This window comes from Kryptolebias marmoratus, linkage group LG14 (assembly GCF_001649575.2).
Source record: "Kryptolebias marmoratus isolate JLee-2015 linkage group LG14, ASM164957v2, whole genome shotgun sequence".
Classification (NCBI taxonomy): domain Eukaryota; kingdom Metazoa; phylum Chordata; class Actinopteri; order Cyprinodontiformes; family Rivulidae; genus Kryptolebias; species Kryptolebias marmoratus.
Genome location: NC_051443.1, coordinates 19,008,134 through 19,030,721, shown reverse-complemented (window position 1 = coordinate 19,030,721; position 22,588 = coordinate 19,008,134). Strand labels below are relative to the sequence as shown.

Genomic DNA, 22,588 nt, shown 5'->3' with positions numbered 1-22,588 from the left:
GTGTGTGGGAGAAAGACAGATTTATGGAGGTCAGTTATCCCACCCATCCATGACACAGCAGTGAAAGTCATGTGTTTGTTGTAACAAAGCTGCTATCTTTATTCTTTATTAAACAAAAACTAATATGTAATTTTTTCAGTGTTGAAATAAATCCCTCCTGTGGTGATAGGAATGTTGTAGAGCTGTAGCTGGAGTGTGATGGTGTGAAAGTTCTGGCAGATAAGGTGGCTAAAAACGAGCAGTACAATTTTAAACTGGACGAGAGCAGAACATATGTGATACTGGTGATATAGAGAATTAAAATAATCCAGACGAGAGGTGATTAAAGCATCAAATATAGTCTCAAATTGTTTCAATGGAATGTAGGTCTAAACCATACTGAGGAACCTCAGTTGAAAAAAGCTTGCATTGACAACTCTAAAGGCAGAGTCATAAGCTCACTAAAACACCAGGATGGACACGTGTTTCCTGAATATCAAACAGCAAAAAAACAGCAAGATTAGTCACAATCTTGGACCCTCCTGAAACCAGGATTTAGAGCCAGTCTGGTAATGTGTGACACGACCCGGTGAGGAGTTGAAGGCAGAATACTGCAGAGCAGGTAATGAGCTACAGATGCGTGGAGTCAGCTCAGCAGCCACAGCTCGACAGAACTGGTTTGTTGTTCTAGTTGGACAACCTCCTACTGTTTACATGTTTATAATTCATGGAATCCCAGCTGCTCATTTCTTCAGCATCTAAATTCCACCGCTGGTGGAATGCAGCCAGGGATTGTTAGAAAAGAAGCCAAAAAAGAAGCAAAAATGCTTGAGAAAGAGGGACTGTGAGGAATACAAAAGACATCAATAGACACCGCGAGGGAGAGTTAGTGATCTGCTGCTGGGTGAAGCGAAGGTGAGGATGAGGATGACCGCCACATTGTAACATATTGATTCACATCTAAATGATGTGTGATGAGGCAGCTCATGCTGACAGCCATTATACCTCGATCCCAGACCCTTTTATTGGAGCAACAAATGCAGTCCAAATATTGTATTTATTAAAAGAAAGCCTAAAATGTGTGCAATTTTCTAAAATCCTCTGCACAAATGACTAGCGACAAAGCTATTACTGGTTTTCATTCTTATGAAACACATTGAAAACAGCTTTCAGAAGAACATTCAGATGCAAATAAGCCTCCTCTTGAGGCTGGGTTGAGGCAGGCTTTGATTTAAAGTAGCTGCTTAATCATTTGATTGTTTTCTTTTTTTTTGTTATGACTACAGAGTTTTAAAAATATCAATAATATTAAAAAAACACTTGTAATGACTGAACTTTTGGCCCAATTTGTGTTTTTTTTCCTCCACTTTCTGAATCAATGTGCTGAGTGTGTGTGTGTGTGTGTGCAAGGCCTAAAACCGAGATGAAACACTGTCAGACGTAAAATGCTCTTTCAAGCATGTAGAGGAATGGGCTGAAATGAACCCCATGCAGAGATGAAAATCTAGATATAAATCCCACTGAAGAGGCCAATTAACATTACTCGACTTTGTCTCAGAGAGTACATTACATAGAAATGATCGTGACTGTGATAAAAACATTTTCTATCGAGTGTTGTCAGTGGAACTAGTGGCACAAATTTCCCTTTTACTGATTTGCGAAATAAATGGTAGCTCAAGTATGTTCACATTAGAATAAACACCATCACAAATCGGTTGTTCATGTCTCAAAAATGAAGTTTTTGATGGGATATTTGCCGCTCTACTTCTCCATGTGTTGTGTTTTCTATTTTTAATTCACTAGCTCTGACTCTGATTTCTAATAATTGACTTCTGTTTTCTCATTGATAAAGCAGTTTTTCTTTTCTTTTGCATGATTATTATTGTTGCCCCCCCCCCCCCGACTCATTTGGTTTTCTGTCTTTTAACCCACCTGTTGGAAACGTATTTTACTCACAGTGACAGTTTAGTGCAGGAACTGGAAGAACAAAACCAAAAAGAGAAGTCTTAAAGGTTTTAACACTATTTTATTAGCAACAATGTGTTTGTTGGTTATATATATTAGAAACAAAAACAGAAACATATCTGCTGTACTGTACCAAGTCTGAAAAAATGCTGCATAATTAAATAAAACAATTCAAATACCTGAACATAAAACCACATTTCATTTGAATAAACACTTAGAATAATAAGCATGTGGACTTGACTTATGGCTGTTTTTAAGGACCAGTTTTGACCAAATAAACACGACAGGTTTTCAGTTTTTAACTTTTGAAGGCTGCTTTGCATTTAGCTGTGACGATGAAGACAGAAAATATGAGTGTATTATAACCGTGTTTCTGCTTTCGCAAAGTTCGATTTACAAAACTGTGCGTGTTGATGCCTTGCGTACTTGCTCGTGTCACAACCTAGGACAAAAGTATGCACTGTTTCACCTTTTAGTAAAATAAATGAACATGACTGCTGAAAAATAAATCTACAAAGAGACACAAACAGAGCACAGTACACCAGCATCTATTGTATATTTGAGAAAGATGGTGAGGGTGGGGGTTCGAAAAGGACATTCAAGTCAGCTTCAAAGCCCCGCACATCCACCAGTCCCATCTCTTTTGAAATCAGGCAGTAAATTAGTTCAGTCATTGACTATTTTCCAATAAAACCAAGCCATTGTTGCTCCAGTCAGAATATCAGCTCTCCAAGCCAGAGGGCAGTCAATATGCAGAAAATAAAAACAAATCCCGAGCAGGAACTCTCTGAATACCTCAGAGCCCATTTTCCTCAGTCCAACGAGTTGAGAGGGAGGAAAGAGACCGAAGTGTACGTTATGGCCTGTTAAATATTTATACATGTGCCTTTAAGGGTGAATCTTTAGTCAAAGAATCGGGATATCAACCGGCCACAAGAAATACAGAGAAAAGTCCACAAACTCGAGATTCAGTGAAGAACTGTAACAAAATTGACACTGAAAGTTAAAAATGATGACTGCTCCTCCAGCTTTAGCTGCATCAGCAAAATAAAAGTGCAAAATATAGTGTCTGCTTGGGTTTGTCTTTGCATTTTCATAAATTTGTGGTAAAGCTGCACACGTGGGTTGCTGTACCTCATTTCTGATAAATGTTTAAAATGTTATTGCAACCCACATTTGCTCTGGGTTTATTTTGACAACTTGTGATAAACTGTAACAAATAAAAACTCTGGCATGACAGTTTACCACGTTACACGCTCACATGCATGCACTCACATACAGTTAATGCACACAAACAGTTCGTTTCTGGACTTTATCCATCCTGCCTGCAAGAACACAGATGTTTTTTTTTCTCTCTTCTGTAGAGCGGAGTACTGTACAAACACTGTGCAGATATTCAGAGTGACTATGCTCTCCCGTCAAACACGAGACCTGAAAGGATGTGGAAAGAAAGAAGGACTTAAAATCTTCCATGAGCCCTTGATGTCTTATGATTTTATGGCCAAAGTTAAAACGACAACCACAATTCCAAAAATGTTGGGATGTTGTGTAAAATGTAAATAAACAGAGAATGCATTGAAATTTCATGAACCCATATTATATTCACACTGGAACATAGTATACATATCAAATGTTGAAACTAATAAATTGCACTTTTTCTTTAGGAATAAATAAAGTAATGTTTGAGTTTGATGGCAGCAACACATCTCAAAAAAAGTTGGGACATGGACATGTTTACCGCTGGGAAACATCACCTCTTCTTTAAACAAAATGTCTGCAAATTCCTGGGAACTAAGAAGACAAGTTACTGCAGAGGGGAATGCTGTCCCGTTCTAGTCTGGTGTGGGATTCTAGTTGTTCAACAGTCTTCTTTGCTGGATTTATCGGTTGATTGGAGTACAGTTCGATGGCATCTTTCCAGATGTGTAAGCTGCCCCTGCCATAGACACTAATGCACACCCATACCATCAGAGAGGCATTTTTGCCAGTTAATCTAATTTGTTGCAAAGTGCTCTTCCAGCTGCTTCTTTTTCGAACCACAAACTTTTACAGCCTTTTGTTGTCCCCGTTCCAACTTCTCTGAGCTGTGTTGCTGCCATCAAATTCAAAATGACCTTCTTTTTCTCCATAAAATGGTATAATTTCTCAGTTTCAATGTTTGATGTTTACTGTGTTCCATTGTGAATAAAATGTCAGTTTATGAGATTTGTCATAAATCAAAGTCATTGCATTCTGTCTTTATTTACATTTACACAACGTTCCAGTTTTTACGGAATTGGGGTTGTACGAAAAAAGGTTTGTGGATGGCAGCTAAACCATGAAAACCCCCTCCTCCTCTCCACTTATCACATGATATTTCATAATCTTCATAATCTGTTGATGGCGGAACAAGCAGATCATCCCATCATAATAGAGGGAGACTTCTCCCAATCATCTTTTATTTGTAGCAGCTGTGAAAAAGAGAAAATCCCTCCTAACGATGTTATTTTGACATTGCAGTGTCATTCAAGTCAGGGGCTGAAGCATCCAGAGGAAGTAGGGCGACACAGACTTCACCAAATCGTAAAATAAATGCCTTTTTTTGTGTAAAAGAAAATAAAAACATTTTTTATTCTTGATTATTTGACATGTTGAAACACTTTCAAACACTTTCATATTGGCCCAAGTGTAAAGTCATCAACCTGAGCGTATAACTTTGATAAAACTGTCCTGAGAGCCATCTGAGTCCTTCAATCTGCAGGTGAGGACTGGTAAAATGAGACTAGAACTGGTCGAGATGTCACAAACACAGTCTGAATCAGTCCAGCTTTGGCCTTCTCAGCTTTCAAAATAAACTCTGAAATCAGCTAAACATCAGTGCTGATGCTACAGCTGCGTGTGAACATCTCCCTCATGGTAACCGACCGTGCCAGGTTCGGTTTGCGGTAGTTTGAAATGTTCACGGGCACCGGCAGCTCCAGATCCTGCTGCTGGACGCTGCGGTAGCTGATTCGCTCCCCTCCATTCCTCAGGCCTTCCGGTTGGTGGTGGACCTGCGGCTGAGGGGGCTGAAGGTAGAAAGGCAGGTCATAGTGCGTGCAGGACGGACAGAAGGTCTGTGAACGCGTCAGTTTTCTCGCCAGCGGCGGGGTGGAGAAAATGGCAGGGCCATTTGGGATGGAGGAGGCGCCCGCCGTCGCCGCCACGATGTTGTGATTGGAGTGAACTGGCGGGAGGCGGGACGTAACAGCGAAGTCCGGCTCCTCCTCCTCCGACTCAGACTCCTCCTTCTTACAGCAATAATACTGGGGGAGAGGATAAAAGGGAAATACACGAGAAGAGACAGGGAAAAGTGCCAAACCATAAGAAATGTAACTCCACGACATTTTAAATTGAAATGGCTGTAACCCAATTGATTTTACAGCTATTAGGCTAAAAACTGTTGGTGGTAGTAGCTGAGAGTCATCCTGAACACATACTTCAAGAGCTAACTCATCTTAAGTGACAATACAATATCACACAGCATCACATTTAACATCATTTACAAGGTTAGACCAAAATGGATTTAACGCTATTCCTTCTCATCATAAAATGATCTTAGTCTGAAACTAAGCGGGCGATATGCATTCCTTTAAGGAACGCTAAGTCTTTAACTTATGTTTGAGTTTGCTGCTGTTTTCTTTAACGTTCTGATTGTCAACCTGTGATAAACTTAGACAGTTGAATAGAGTTTAGACAATTTATTATTTTTTATTTTCTATTTATGAGATCTTGCTCATAAATACATCACTCTGCGTGTCAGGACATAAAATTGAGCCACAAATTCCAGGGAATGCTCAGCAGACCAAAAGACAAATGGAGGTACAGTTAGATTATGCTTTCTAAGAATCAGACTCTTTATTTTACATTCTGATTGCAAATATCGTCAGACCTACATTCAGAAATGACGGCAACAGGGGCTTTGAGCCCAACGACTACATGTCGTTGTGGGAAGCTGGAGATCAAAACCAAAAAGGCCTGTTTGGAGTTTGCCAAAGAAACACTGAGAGCCTGAGGAAAACAATTCCCTGGTGTTCAAAACCAGTCATTCTGAATTTAGATTTAGGATTTTCTAGTCATTTTTAAGTAATGTTTTGTCAAATAATTATCGACAGGTAGTATCTTATCAGCTGCCACATCAGTCACAGAACAGAGTATGGAGAAAAAGGGAGAAGTTTTGTCCAGGCTGGGCTAATAGCTATCCAAACGAGGGCCTGCCTTCTGTCTTTTTCAGGCTGCTAAAACAACTCTCTCTCTCTCAAATGCAACAAATTGGTGTGAAAGCATGCTAAATTGACTAATATTAAACCTTCTTTTCTGCGTGACTGTGTTTGTTTAGTTTATTTATTGCTGTTTTCTCAACCGAATGACTTATTAGCTAACGTAGCGTTCTTTCACACCTGTAGGACATCTTTGAGAAAAAGTTTTAAAAGCCTGAAAGACAGTTAAAAACAGCTTGTGTTTGGCCTAGCCTGGGTGAAAATTTATACCCTTTTTTTATTCTCCTTTTCTCAGAACATCACTTCAACAATTGCCTGACTGCCCCTTTAATTTTATGGATAAATCTTCACCTCGCACCATATTTAGTTACAGCTGCACGAGTATTCTACTTGTTATCTTTCAGGAAATGATTTTAGTTTTGCTTCCAGCTCACCGAGTGTGAGACACACAATTTGCACTTTTCACATTTGCCACACATCTGTTTTCTAATGCAACAAAAACTATAAAATAACATAAATGACAACCTATGATGTTGTAGTGTAAAAGCAGGAGACAGCACCGTGCAACAACAAAGAGATTTTCAAATCAATCAGAAGAAGATAGAAAGTATTTATTTCTGGTTCCTTTAGTTACACAATGGCAGTACAGTACAATAGTTGTGGGGATTTTACCAATCTGACTGAGTGGAAATGATGGGGTGATTACACATGAATGCAAAGGTCTGTATTTTAGTTCAGGTGCTGGATCTGAGTCTCCACAAGTAGCTTTCAGGCTTGTTACTAAATTCAGTTCAGTTCTCTGTTCGTTCTCAGCAACAAAACAGATACATTTAGTTGATTAAACTTAGGTCTGTTTGATAGAAACAGGACAGTTCTCTACCTGTCTCTGTTCAAGTGTTTGAGCTACACTAAATTAAGCACAATTTGCCCTTAAATTCTATTTAATGAAGCATGTGAAAAGAGTTTTAGTCTTCCTAACAACTCTGTCAGAGAACACAGTCAGAACACCCAGTTACTCATTTAGGAAGTCTAAAGATAGCAGCTGCAATTTCAGTTTTAATTTGCTGCAATTATTTGTCAAAATATGTTAGAAATGCTTTCCTGCAAGAGGAGAAATTCATTCAGGGGATTACTTCAGAGTAACAGAGGCTATTAGCCTGGAGCGATCGGACGTGTTAATAGAATCTGCAGAAACGGTCCCGTGTGTTGGTATTAGTGTGACCTAAGTGGAGTTTGTCAAGCATGAAAACACAAAGCGGGTAATTTCACCCAAAATAAATTCTATTTTTTATTTTATTTTCCACATAAAAAGGATAAAACACTGCTCTGTGAATTGTCTAGCAGAACTAAAGACACCATGCTGACTCTTAAATATTATTTCCTCAGTGGAAGTGAACTGAGTAATTCAGCTAAAGTACATTTATAAATGATGGACTACGCTTTAAGCCTTTGTGAGTAATGGGTTCAAACTGTAGATGCAGAAAGGCTGAAGTGGTTTTAAAGATATAAAACATGTTCATTTTATCTTCACCACAGTCACCTCGTGCTGCATTTGCGACCTTTTTCTGATTTGATGGCCAGCAGACCTAATCAAGGCCCACTCTCAGTGCTCAGGATCATCTAACGCTCTTTCTTATTTTAATTTCTCTATAAACAAAATGCCCCAGTCTATTGTGATGCTTGGATTGCTTCTAAAATCATTTTATATTTGGGGTTTTTCAGAGAAATGAATCAAATTGCTCTGAATTGACATCAGTTAAGATAAACCCGGATATTCCTCAGTTTATTGAAGTCAAACCCCACTGTTGCTGCCAGTTCTGTCTGTATATTTGACAGAATCTTTATATTTGTATATCAGAGATTAAAGGCTCTCATTCTAAATAAGAACTTTTTTGAGTTTAGCATTGTTTAGGTTTACAATAAAGCTGTAAATCTGAGAGTAACTTTGTTGTCATTTTTGTTTTTGGTATTTGTTCTTGGTATTCGATCCGTGACATTTACCAACTCCATACACAATGACACTGATGATCGCTTGGAGAAAATGTCACATGTCGAGACTGTTGTCCTGACCAAAAACAATTTAAAAGGAGGCTGGAAGGAATGATGGAGCATATTAATTTGTAAATCTTCATGCCAATTTAAAACATTTTGTATGTTTTTCCACAGTTCTTTTAACATTAATTCCCTTTTGCTACTTTACCACTTTACTCTTTGCTTGAGTGGTTAGGATTAGGTGGTTACAGTTAAAGATGGTTAGGTTTAGATGATAAAAAAATACATAATTAGGTCTTTGAGCAAATGGATTGTTATTGATTACACATTTTAAAACTCATCAGTTTCCTTTATATGATTTGGAACCGTTTTTGTTGCTCAATGGTGGCAAACTAAACTATAAGATGATGAATATCAAAGGCTATACTTCAGTAGAGGATAACACTTTTTCTATGGAGCCATTTTGACTCAGTTAAATAAATCAAATGACCACAGATTGAATAGAAACAGTCTATATGACAAACTTTTGTCGCTGATCTGTTGCTGTATAACTGGTGTGTAAACATCAAAATACTTTTAGTCAGGCAGATCTTTTGAACTTTTAGAGATTTTCCTAAAATTTTTCTAGTCTGGTGATGCCAAATTTATAGTATTGTCAACACACTGTAATACTTTCTTTGTACATATGTAATACTAAACCGCCTGTAAACAAAAGCATGTGATAATAAAACGACCTGCTGATTAAAAAAAAATTACATTTAGATTTCAAGTACAAACACTGATCTGAGCAGATAAAAGCTTAGGCCTATTTCAGTATAAAACATCATTCTTTGATGCAAACAAATAAAAATGGCAGTAAGAGATTTGTTGTCACTTTCATCAAGATTTGACAATGAAAATCTGCTTTTTTCGATTCATTTTAGGTTGTTTAAATTTTTTATTTGAGGATGTTCAGGGCTGTATAAAGATGATCCAAAAGCCATGTGTTACACTTGACTTCCTTCACCTCGAATGTCTCTCTCTGTGAAAATTCAGTTTGGGGAACTGATTGCGTAGAAAAATGGCAGCAAGCCAATTAACCTCCAAAAACTCCACACTAGCTTAACTATTTCACATGTTGTGAGTTGAAATGCATTTTGTATTAAGCTCATGTAAACAGAAGACAGTGCAGCCTCAACAGATGTGCATGCAAAGAGTGCACCTCTCCGCCTCTATCTCTATTGAGAGTTACAGGCACAGTTCCCCAGATTAGAGAAGCTCTGAATGATTTTTTTTTCTCCCACAGCGAGACATTTATCAACAAAGAGCTGAACACAGCCTCACCTGCAGCCTACAGTAGCACAATACTGCGATGATAAGGAGTAATATAACCGTAGCAAGAATTCCACCAGTGATGACCACTGTCCCGGCTGTCATTCGAATGGCTCTCCATCAACACCCTGCACAGGAGGGGGAGGAAGAGGAGGGAGGGAGCGGGAAAGGAGAAAGAAAGGAAGAAGAGGAACACACTTCATCAGTACAGCAGCTTCATTAAGTAGATTATAACTGTGTGTCATCTCACTGGTGCTTATTGAATTACCAAGCAGCTCGGAGGCATGTAATAGAATCATCCGAAAAGCGCAGCCCATAATATAGACGGGGATCTCAGAGTGAAACACGGCGCGTGAGCGAGGGGAAAATCACAGATCAGCTACAGGACAGCAGTAAAGATGAGACAAGGGCCTGACAGGGGGAGCGGAGAGGTAAAAGAGATGGATGGAGGGAAGGGACGAGGAGCGGCGAAACAAGAGCAGACGGTGCATGAAAATGAAGCAGAGTGGGTGGGAGTGAGTGGGAATATAGATGAGGCGATAAAAAAGGAAACCAGTTTTTGTTTGACAAAAAATGGAACAAGCAAAAGAAGAGCTAAAAAATATTAAAATCTTGATTTATATGCTTTGGTAGACTTATTGCTGCCAGTATGAATAAAGTTGTTCCTGCTGGAGGATTTTCAGGGTCACGGTACATTATTACATGAGGTGTACATGTAGCTACACAAATTATACCACAGAGGTGTGCATTTGTTTCCCTGTAAACCTGCTTTATGGATTTACTGTATTAAAAGGGTTAAATGGAATAAAACTAATGGAAACAAACATCATGGCACCCTTCATTTTAGATATTTGAAATATTTCAAACAATTTATTTCTGAAAACAGGATTGCATTTAGATTGAGATCCTTCACGACCCCAGTGCAAGCTGTGAGTGGGCAGTAATTGTAGAGAAATCCAGCAGCAGCAGACAGAGAGACAGGACGAAAACACTCCCACCTGGCTCTGCTTGTCTACCTTTATTTTAGTGACACACTCAGCATGAAGGGAACTGATGTTGAGCAGAACTTGTGATTCTCTTGAAGGTTTTTGTAAAGCTGCTTTTCACTGTGTGGAGGTCCTGTGCACATTCAAGCCAGACACACAGAGCAAAGAATATGATCCAGTGTCTTTTTGTGCTCTTTTCATATTTATTTTATTAGATTTTTTTTTGTTGCAAAGACCAACTGGAGTTTGTCATTAAGTAAAAGTTCTTGAAATGTTAGATGTTTTCATAGATCACCTTACAGTATCAGTTTGAAACAGTTCCATTCTTGTTTTTAAGACTGAATCTGTCCTTGGTTTTATTTCAGGTAGATGAACACCGAGGCTAAGTGTAGTTCTCACTCTGTACTTTCTGTATTACCACTGTAAATGTTTGAATTTTCTTTATTTCATAATCTTTCCTTTGTTCGCAGGTCGTATTAGAAATCTTTATGGTGTTCACTGGATTTATAACTTCAGCATATTCGTTCAGGTAAACATGCCAAGTGTATAAAGGTTTTGTATGAATGATTGCAAGTTTTCTTCCATGTGTTACTTACTTTTGTTGCAGTTAGTTTCTACTTTGAGCCTTATTTTTTCAGATTTTTTCAAAGTACAGAAATGTTTTAAACCACCCCTAATGTCTTTATAGTTTGTTTTCAAGGACACAGACTTCTGTAATCTTGTAAAGTGATCTCGCTCAATTTTTCTCCAGGTTTTCTTTCTTTTCGGCTACCTTTTTACTTATTATCTGCCCAGTCCTTGTACTTGACCATATTGTTCAATGCTTATTTAAAAGAAATCCAAAGAACATAGACAAATGGAAGACAAAGGAAAAAAGTAGCAGACCCCCCCCTGAATAACTCAACACATGTTTGCATGATATAAATCTCTGGCTCTGTTGTCACTCACACCTTCATAAAAAACTATCATCAGATGAACAATATCTGAGAAAGAGTTAAAAAACATCAAGATTTCTGAAAGGACCTGAGAGATGTGTCATCCTTCAGCTGTAGCCTTTTGGAAATCACCTTGTTAGTGTTGCTTTTATGTCTGTTAAATTGTATTATGTTAGTTATTTTTTATAGATTTAACAAAAGAAACAAGAACATAACATATCTTTGTGACAGGCTGTGTGTAACAAAGTGTTTAAAGATCCCATTTCAAATAGGTTCTGTGCTAAATTGACTGTTATGTTGACATTGACCATTGAATTTAGGGGTTATTTTCGTATCAGAGGGATGCACGAGTCAGAGCTAAATGGTTTAACAAACAACTAAAGAAAAATCCTATGAAAATAGTTAAATACTGGAAGAGAAAATGAGTGAAAAAGCACCAAAAGTCTGAAGAAAAACTTGAGATTTAGAAAGTTTGAAGAACTTGTGATCTAGATCAGTAAGATTACAAGAAGGTCAGACTATTTGGAAGCAAAATATAAAAAAAATACAAAGTACTGTGGTATGTCTGAGGGATCCTACACCATTAAACCTAAAAATGCAACTATGCAAAATGCTAAATCTAATCGTTTTATTTTTTATTTAACATGCTGTAATGCTTCCTTTGGTTCTACACTGTTAAAATCTTATTTACAAAACTTTAAATTTGATGTCAGCAGTTATTGTCCCAATGATGGTTCTTAAACCTGTGGGAAAAAATGACCTCTTGATATCTGGTGCTCAGAAATGTCAAAAAGAGAAAACTGATTGATGAGCATATGCAGGATCTGAACTGTATCCACAAATTTAACTTTGGCCAAAATACAGTATGTTCGCAATATGTGGTCTTTCATATATCTTTCATTCATCTTTATGTGCAAAACAACATACCCAAACACATGGCCTTACTCGTTGTGCTAGGCTTGAGAGGCAATCCCTATCTCCTGGGGCCCCATTAATCAGATCAGTGTGTGAGGGATGTGTTGCAGCAAGATGACGAACAGTGTTAATTATTCAGCCACACACACACACAAACACACAAGTAGTTCAGACTTCATTGTGAAATAGCACCAGAGAAAAGCAAACTTGTCCACTCAGCTCCTTTTGCCAGAAATCGTCTACCGGAATGACAAGCCTTAGGAGCAAAAGAAGGATAGCAGCGGGCTCAAGCACACACAAACACCCCACATGCAGTAATTTTAGTAGTAGCTAACATGTTCAGACAGTGAGCTTTAGAATAAATTGCTACGCTTTGATGAAACATGGCAGGGATCACAACAGAGGTCTTGCTTGGAATAATGGTTGTTGACAGGCTTGCAGTTCAATGGGAGAGAAGTACACAGTAGGTGGTGGATGTGAGTCGTGCACAACAGACAATAACATGCCCCCAGAACAATGGGAAGTCCGTTACAACGGCGGATGTCAGAGTGAAGTCGCTCAGCTGAGACACACACCAGACGGTGCACACAGACACAGAGATACCCACAAAAGGTTTATTTTTTAAGTAAAGCCAAACAGTTCTGTGAGTCACAAGTTTTTTTTTTGTTTTGTTTTTTTTTGTTTTATTACAGGAGCTTGTTTTAAAATCTCAAATCGATGCTTCATTAGTTCCACAAAGTATAGCTCATCTCAAAAACGGCAGAAAAGTTTTTAATGAAAGGAAATGTGCAGACATGAACTATTCTGCCAGTAATCGCCCAAGAAATCAACAACTATTTTAATTACCTAACATTTTCCCAGCGAGTGCATAATCACATCAAAAAAAGTTTATTTGCTCCAATTACTTTTAGACAACTTTCATACCACCACTTACAGCATATTCTGTGAAATGTATTCACAATTAAAAGGCCTAAAACTCATTAAAGAAATACATATCATCTGCCATCTTTCATGCCAGAGTTTAAAACTGAAATAATTTTATGATGAAAAGAGAACATTTCATATGACGTTAAGTGAGAGCTTATAAAATGTGTCTGCACTCAAAAACTGCACTGAGGGCGACTCTCAGCTACTGCCATACAAAATCTAGCTCAATATCATAAAATAGACTGATGTATAACTAATTTTGTCTTTGAATTGGGGTAATTCCAAAAGATAATCAGTTGTAGATGTATGTCCAATGATTACCTTCTGGGAGTCTTAATAAAACCCATCCAGTGATATTTTGCTAACAGACAAACAGGATTAACATCATCAGTTAATGCCAATGTGTAGTGCTTGTAGTGCGTGTTAGGGGTGATGTTCAGCTACTACCACACCAAATTGTAGCTCAATATCTGTGAAATTGGCTGATTTATAGCCATTTTTGTTTGTGCTAAGGTAGGTTTGCTGTGGTGGCCATCTTGAATGAGATTGGCTCCAAAAGCTATTCAGTTGTAGATGTACATCTAATGATTACTAACTGAGAGTTTCATTAAATTCCTTTCTAGTGACTTATTTTGCTTAGGCAAACAAACATACACAGAAATACAGACGAGCAAAATCATTATCGCCTTCTGCGTTCAGCAGTGGGCCGTAATGACAAGGACATGAGTTATCATGGACTTTATGCTCGACTTCTGCAACTTACAGTAAAATCACAATTTTGAAAATCCCCAGAAAAGTCATTTCTTGTATCCGTTTAATGTGTTTTTTTTTCCTAATTAGCACACCAGCAGTGGGTTTAGTCTGTTTATTAACTCTAATGGGAGACATGAGTTCGAACAAAGACTGATTCACAGACTCTGAAGTAAAAATATCATCCCTTTTTTTTTCTTTTACAAGCCAAATACGTACAGATTATGCCAACACTAAACTGATGGTTATTAGACCAGTGATCCAAGGGATAAGGAACTTTGCTGTAGATCATATCAGAGCTTGATCAGTGGCCCACTCTGTCAGGATTTGGCTCCTGGCGGGCGATAAGCACTCCTTCAAGGGTTGCTACTTTTATTTAAGCATCTGATCAGTTTCCACAAAATATAGAACAATAGTTTTTATATAATTTCAAACTGAAATCCATTTTTAGAAACAATATTTTACACTTTGTTACAAGAAGATAAAAGAAAACTGTCCACTGGTAAGACATTTATTCTGCTTGAAGAAATGAATGAATCAGTTTAATTACCCAAGAAAGAGAAGAAGAGCTGTGAACATTACATGGTGATTAGATTACATGTAACAATCAGCACAAATCTGTTATCAGGTTCTAACTGACTGACTGAAGACACTTTTATTTTTTTTTAAAAGCTCTCACAATTCATCCTTAAGCTTTTTCGTGTTCTTTGTATCTACATCATTGGCTTCACTGCCCCTGACTGTATTACTCAACTCTCACTTTCTGACTCACCCTGTTCCAGCATATTATTTCATCATTTCTCCGTGTCCCTGGACCCATCTCCAGGAATAATGACAGCACAAATGTAGAGTAGCCTGAGGTGAATCTCTTCTGTCTCATCCCTCAGTGGACCACTTTTGAAGACTCTGAACCCTGACCTTGAATCTGGTACTAGTGGGAGATAAAGGGAAGGGGGATTTGGGGTTGTAGATAAAAGAAAAGCAGGAGCAGCTTTTCACTGGTTGCCATAATAGCGATCATTTTTTATCCTTCTCATGTGTCCCTTCTTTGTCTTGGAAACATTTCTGTAATTAGTGTTCTTCTGTGAATGATATATCATAAAAATGGCTCTTGGCTTGTATGAATATAGCACTAAAAGGAGACTTGAGGGTTTCTTCATTTAATTATCCAGCTCACTAAATGTCTCTCATCCATCTGAATGACCTTGCTGTTCTTCATTACAAATTATAGGCTGGTTTAGGAAGCAGTGCTTTAGCTTTAAATGTGCTGCGCGTGCAGCTAAGCAACAACCTTTAGATAGATATGTTTTTTGACTTTTCATGCAAGTCCCAATCCATTATTATGAGCACATTATGGTACTATAGAAGCAGCAGAGCAACACAGGAAATTAATTTAAGCTTCTTAAAAGCATCAACATCAACATTTTTTCTTGATAAATCACATCTTAACCCATCTACATTAGCCATAAATTTTATTTGTAATTAATTTACTTTTACAGACATTATCCACTGTAGCTGTCTCCTCAGAAAAACTAGAGCATTTTTAACAAAAATGTACAAGAATACAAGATGCAAGCACTGCAGCTGCAGGTGTGTTTTAGAGGTACTTTAAATTCACTCAAGCAACAGCTCCCATCATATTTATGTTAAAGAAGTGAAGTTAAAACATATTTTCTGTAAGGAATGAGCAAAGCTTTTAGGTAGAGTATCCATGTAGTTCAAATTATTTAAATGTCTCTCCAATTATAGTAAGGATGGACAAAAAAACAATGTTCTCTACCTGTCTGTCAGGCTGATGTTTATTGTTTGGCTACCCTGAATAGTTAAAAAAAAACCTTTCACTTTCAAATCATCTCAGAATAATTGCATGTAATCACATTTTGTCAGTCTGCCGCTGCACTTCCTGCTCCTCCCCTCTGCTGTACAATGCTTTACCCTCTGCTGTGCAAATAATACCGCTGCTCGGTGCGCGACAGGCTATAATCTCAGCACCACCAGGGGCTGCAGTGGGATCACATACATTTCACTTCTTTGAACTCCGCTGTTGATGAATTGAGCTGAAGTTTTTAAAGCCCTGTAACTTGGAAAGCATGCTTTAACTCATTTTTAATTTTTGTATGAAAAGAGAGTTTAGAGATTTCAGTCTTGTGTTTTTGGCCAAAACCTTCAGGGGGTTGGATCTGCATTTTTTTGAACATCTTACTTGTGAGTGAAGTTGAAGCTTGGGCACAAAGCAAAGCCATTTAGTCAAGGCTATTAGATCCACATCATAATTACACAACAATTACAAATAGCATAGGAATAGTGGAGAAGTGCACAAGTTGTTTCTGTGTGAGCACATGTTTATAAATGTAGGTGAAATGAATTTATATAGGATATTAACTTTAAAATTGCCATGACCTGCATGTTTTGTAGACAGTGAGTCAGTCAAAAAAAACAAACAAAAGGAAATTAGGCAAACGATGAATTATTTGTTTTTTCTAAAAAAGTATTAATATAATAAGAGCGCTTAATATCCATATGGTTGTGTATGCATATTGCTGTGCCTGTTTCAATTTATTTTTTACTCTAAATAGTCTAAATAAATCCAATAAATCTAGCCTGCCATGTGTCATCGGCTTGTTCCTGAATTCACAGTCAAATCTGCTCCTGATGGGAAGCTGCTCCGACAGAAGGAACTGTGTGCTGAAACACTTTTAGCTGCAACGGGACATCTAAGTTTAGAAATATTAGTCACACAAACAGACTGAGCAGTCTGGCCCTTTAATAGATTGATACTTTACTGCTAAAAACTCAAAACTGTTGGGGGTTTTTAATGGCTGCTCACAATCCTGGTTTTTAAAAATTAGGGCTGCCACAATTTAGGAAACCAAAGTTTTCCTTATAGTTATAAAAGCTTAATATTCACACGCAATACAATGTACTTATTCAAAATGATTGCAATAGTCAATAACAGGAATAACATAAGGATCAGAGCTAAATTATCAGGATCATTTAGAGGATTTTGGTTAGAATGAACACAATGTAAACACATTTGATGAGTACAACAAAAATAATGATATTTAAATGTAAAGTTATAAAAATATTCTTCCATTAAGGTAGTATTTCACTGGACTGAAACTACTGGTGACTAGTCAGTGAACAGCATTTGGGAAAGAGTCACTAAAATGTCTCGTAACATTTGTGAGAGCTCCCAGTTTCCTTAAATTTAAAGGAAATTAAATTTCTCTTAAAATGGTCACAGAGTCACTGCAGCTGACACCTGCATGGAGCTCTCCTCTGACAGAAAACATGTCCAGGTCTAAAACCCACACGGATGATAAAGAATAACTCTTTCAAAACTGATTCAGATCTGCCTATGTTTATTTCAAAAGTCTGTTCCTGTAGATTAAATCATAAATGATGGGTGTACTGTCAAGTGCAACAACACAGTGCTAGTCAGAGACACGCCTGTCTTTTTATTCAGCTTAAGGCACGATCAACAGAGATGATTTAAAAATGAAAATAAGTCAGCCTAAAACAATCAGCTGACAGACCAATCAGTCGACTTCTAGTTTTAGCTCTTGATCCAGAACTTGTTATTTTGGGTCTCAAAGAGGCTACCCACGGACACAAACCACTACAGATTGAAAAAACTTTTGGAAGGATTCATGTTACAGCCACAGGTCATGTCAGTTTTGGTTGTTGAACCTGTTTCCTACAAGCCCTGAGAATGAGCCTCGTCCCACCCCTCTAAGCGAAACGACGTCAAGGTTTTCAAACAAAAGTTTGTGGTGAACAAAAGAAATAACACCCACATCTATCATCTTTTGAAAACGTGGGTGAAACAAGTACTATAATATGAATGTATAATTTTTGTGGCATTGCTGCACTGTTAAGCTAAGCTGAAACAGGAGTATTGTGCTGCAAGTTCCTTTTCTCTTTCAAATGTCCTCATCAGCCCACACAAGGTTTTTATGGTTTGTGGCAATGGAAATGTGCCCTTTTTCCTTACTTTGCTGTAAAAGTAAATCTTTCGAAACAAAAATCTGGCAACATCTGTTCAGTCACTGTGTGCAAGAAGAGAGGAGGCTGAGAGCAAAGCAGAATGTATTTGCAGATGCTGAACTGGGCTCTTTTAGAACTCAAGGACATGCAACCTGATCATAACATCCTCATAGTGGATGATGAATATTTCATTTGAGATTTCATCTAAATGTGCGCCAAAGAATGCATTGTACAGTGTGTAAGTAACACACACACATACACACACGCCTGGACAGGTACCAGAGTAAATGCAGCACAAAAGGAGGTGATGCTGCGAAGGTCACATCATTTTATAACATCTCTGTCAGAGTGCTCGCCATGACCTTTAACCCCAGCTGACAGAGAGGAGAAAAGAAGTTCTCCAACCTAAACAATCCATCAGCAAATTACTTTGCTGAATCTGATTAATCAAAACAACCACAAATCAAAAAAGTCTGCTGTAAGTCATCAGTACCTGCACACGAAACAGTTAGAACAAAAGAGATGTAGAGCACAAACCTGACTTGGGTGACCTGTAGCAAGGTGGAACAAAAGAGATAAAGATATCTCTACTTGATATAAAGACTGCAAAATAACGTTCAGATAATCCCAATGATACGCCTGTTCTCCAAGCTGAAAATAAAACAAAACATGAATAAATAATAAATAATAACCTCAGAAAGATACAACTACATACACTGCACCTGCACTTAAAAACTACAACACCTATTTATGGCCGCGGAGAACGGCCCTGCCCACAATTTAAACTGTGAAGTAATTTTGTTTTGGATGACATTCTGTTATCTTGAGATGACCAAACTAGTTTTATCTCATTATCTGAAGAAATATGCTTTTTGTTTTCTTAAGAAAATTACAATTTTGTCTCAAAGAAATTACCTTTGAGTTGTTTTTTGTTGTTGTTGATGATTATGGTACAAAAACAAGACATTCTTGTTACATTTATCAATCAGAACTGCTCTAATGATCTATACCAGCATGTCAAGTCATGCATATTGTCATTGTCAAACAAAAACCTTTTTAATTGTCATGTTTTTGCATAAATCAACTCTACTGGACACCTTTTACGTCTATCCTCTGGTTTTATGGATGTCTCAAATTGAGGTTGTTAACTTGTGATAACACAGTTCATTTAATTTAAATTAAAGACTTTTCTTTTTTACACGTCCTGAAAAGTTGTGTTCTTGTAGTTGCAAGGTTTCTGCCCTGGGGTGATGGCATGTAAGTCTGCTGAATGTTTTGATGTAATATTCTCAGCTTGTTAGCATGACTATTCTAATCTCTGATAAAGAAGATAAAGCTCTTGTTTTACTGTAATTTCAAAAGTATTTCTAGTTATAACAAAAATAAACAGCTTTTCTAGATCAAAATAATTAAATCTCGACAGAGATAAGCTTTTTTTTCTTATGGTAATTCCAAAATGCATATGATATGACAACAAAATAAGCTCTTATTTTAAGGTAATGAGATTAATAACTCATTTTGTCAACATAGTGTCATAAAAACATTTTTAATCATAGCCTTCCTTGGTCTCCATAAAGAAAGCTTCTACGTACATAAAAAAACTATTAAACTATTAGTTTAATGTATATATATTTAGTTTCGTCTACTTGTCATGCAGAATTAGTTCAAAGGCCAAAGTTCCAATACAAAATGTGTGTTGAGTTACTAATTCTGCTTTAATTCATCATCCAGGTGATATTTGTTCATTTGCTCATGCTAAAACAGTAACAGTAAAAAACTTTGATCAACAAACAGTAGCGTTTACTTAATATCTTAATGTTTGTGCTGCTTTAGAAATGTTTTAATACAATCAGTTTGCACGAGAGGAAATAACAAAGTTTGGAAAACAGCTTGAGATTTTGGTGCAATGTGTATAATTATTTATTTTGCCGACTTTAAGTGTGATCAGCTCTTGATAATGCATGTTAATCCTAAATTGAAAGATCTGAGTAAAAACAGCAAAATAAATAGTATAACTAAGACAAGCACTTGAACATAAGGAAAGGATGTTAGAAGGAGTTTTAGACATGGTGGGAAAAGCAAGTGTCAAGATAAAAATGTAGAAAAAACAAGTGAATAAAGATTCAGAAGAAAAAAAAGCTGCAGAAGATGAAAAGTGAATAAGGTTAAGGGAAATGTGTTCAAGGCTCAAATCTGATGATTGCTTGGTTGTTACCTCTAATGGTCAGCGCTCAGGAGGCAGCAACAGTATGAACTGGTCTACGGTTACTATGACGACAGCTCTATTACAGTCTGACATTTTACCATTTCTGTTTTCGAGTGGGCGGTTTACACTTTTAAAAAGTAGTTTTATTTGAACCAACTTTCCTCAGCCTGATCTATCTCTGAGCTGATAAAAAAAGAAAAGTCCCTTGCAGCCGAGCAGAATGATGAAAACCAGCAGTGAGATATAAGTCTGCGAATTCGAGATTTGGTCTGAAAAGAAGTTTTAGTGTGATCAGCTCTTGATTTTTTTTTTCTTTTCATTTTCTTTTCATTACATCACTCTCCAAAAAGGGCTCAGTGACATTTGCAACTTTTTAGATTTACACAGCTAACCACGTGCTCTGAAGCATGGAAGCACAGAGAGCAGAAAAAAAAAGCTTTGGACCATGAAATTAGTAATGAGAGTGCCTCTAGGCTTCTTTGAAATGAATGCCGTATATTCAGTTATTCTGAGGAATATACAGTGTAATGTATCACAACACTGTAAGCCATATGTCTACAAAGACAGCAGTTGTAAAGGGATTAAGAAAAAAATGTCATGTTTTTGTAATTTTTTTGTTCTTAGACATGAAACCTGACTTGATTGAGACCAGTTTTGTCTCTCATCAAAATGCATTAAAGCAATATTGATTCAAGGAGCAAAAAGCCTTTGTTTGACAAATTTTTAACTTACTAATTAATTATGTTTTATTTTGAGTTTCCTTTATGGTGTGTGTTTCTTCATCAAGGTAAGGGTCAAAAAATGAAAATCAGGCCTTGATCTGACAACATTTTTTAAGCCTTATTTATGAGGCGAATCTAAAACCGATTCTTCCAAAGCAAAACATAGCAAACATTTTTAAAATAATTCTAAAAATGAAGCTCTTCTCAGATTCAAAATGTATTTTTTTTACTTTAAAAACAAAAAAGGCTTCTGTCTATGATGATAAATTAGGAGACATGTACTCAAACTTGCAGGTTTAATTCTGCCTCCCTCATTCATCCTCCAATCCTTGGAATGAAAGTCAGTTTTATTTATTTATTTATTGGTATTTCAATTTTCTTCTTCTTTTTTCTTCTTCTTTTTTTTCTTTCTATAATCACTCAGTGGGATGAAGCCAGCTGACCAATGAAATCTCTGCACAAACACACTCATGCTTGGATGCTGGTCACTCGGGGGGTCTGAGCACATGATCCATTGGATGAGGGATGTGTGTGAGCATGTCAGGGTGTAGCCGTGAGGAGGGGTTGGTAGGGAAGCGTGTGTTGCCGAGGGGGAGGAGACAAGAGACGGGTGGAGGAAGGGAGGAGCGGGCGGTGACTGTTTAACATGATCAGTGAACAGCCATGTTCCCTTCCCCCCAGCTTCCATCCATCCATCCCAGTCCCCACATCAGAACAAAAAGCACACGGGTTCCCAGCAGAATTATTTAAGCATAACTGGGTTAAAAACACCTAAATTGCCTGTTAAATAAACAAAATGCTACCCTGATGACTACATTCACCTGTAACACTCTCGTAGCCTTGCCTCCTGCTTTTCTAGATTCTCCTCTACACCCATCTGCCTCTGAAATGTGCTTCTCCCTTTTGCATCTGTTTGTCCTTCAGCTCGTCTTTTCTCCCATCCTGCTGGAAAAAAACTGAGACGTTCACAGAGCAGCAGGCGGACAAGGAAGTCTCTCTAATTCATGGTCCGAGGAGTGTGTGTGTTTCTTATCTGCGCTTGCATGTCTGCGTGTAACTGATCTCCCACGGGGCCAAGGTTGATATGAGGGTCACTGAGTAAGTCGCCATGGGAACACAAGCCCCGCCTTTTCTACCTCTAGTCTGGCCAAACTCTGAATTATAGTCTCATCATGAATGAGATGATTTTACCTGAATTAAATGTAATATACAGTCAAATTGTAGGGAACTCACATCTATCATCTATCTATCATTCTAAGAGAATTGACAGCTCTGTTATCTGTTATTCTGTTATTTGAAAGGTTATTTTAAAGATGCAAAGACTCCAAGTTAGTTATAATGATGCACTAACATAGTAAAGAGGATTTAATGCAATTTTAATATCCTAAGCATGCGGGATCAAGTAACAGAGACTGGCCTGGGACTAAAAAGCGGACTTCCTGAGAGTACATGGAAGCTTCTTTCATATGTTTTTCCTCTAACAGTTGGGGAAAATGCTGTAACACTGACTTACTTTCCAGTTTAGTCAAAGATGCTTTCACTTTCCCAACATTAGGTTAAAGAAAGTAGCTCAAACACATTTTATGATATAAAGTCTAGTTTGTTTGATTTTAAAAAGGGGGAATTTTCTATTTTAATGCAGAAAATCTAAATACTTTACATAATACAATTCAGC

General features: G+C 37.4%; 1 protein-coding gene across 3 annotated transcripts in view; it reads right to left on the bottom strand.

Moving 5' to 3' along the window:
* Positions 1 to 4,507: 4,507 nt before the first annotated feature.
* Positions 4,508 to 22,588, bottom strand: part of fam163ba (family with sequence similarity 163 member B, genome duplicate a) — a 24,104-nt gene continuing 6,023 nt past the window's right edge. For 2 of the 3 annotated variants that reach the window (XM_025004748.2, XM_017410715.3), the window contains exons 2-3: positions 9,498 to 9,613; positions 4,508 to 5,228 (exon numbers count right to left, since the gene is read on the bottom strand). In XM_025004748.2, coding sequence (XP_024860516.1) covers positions 4,791 to 5,228; positions 9,498 to 9,590 — 531 coding nt within the window. In that variant the 5' untranslated portion in view covers positions 9,591 to 9,613 and the 3' untranslated portion in view covers positions 4,508 to 4,790. Of the gene's footprint in view, positions 5,229 to 9,497; positions 9,614 to 18,522; positions 18,637 to 22,588 lie in introns of all 3 variants that reach the window. The other variant, XM_017410716.3, reaches the window with a different exon arrangement.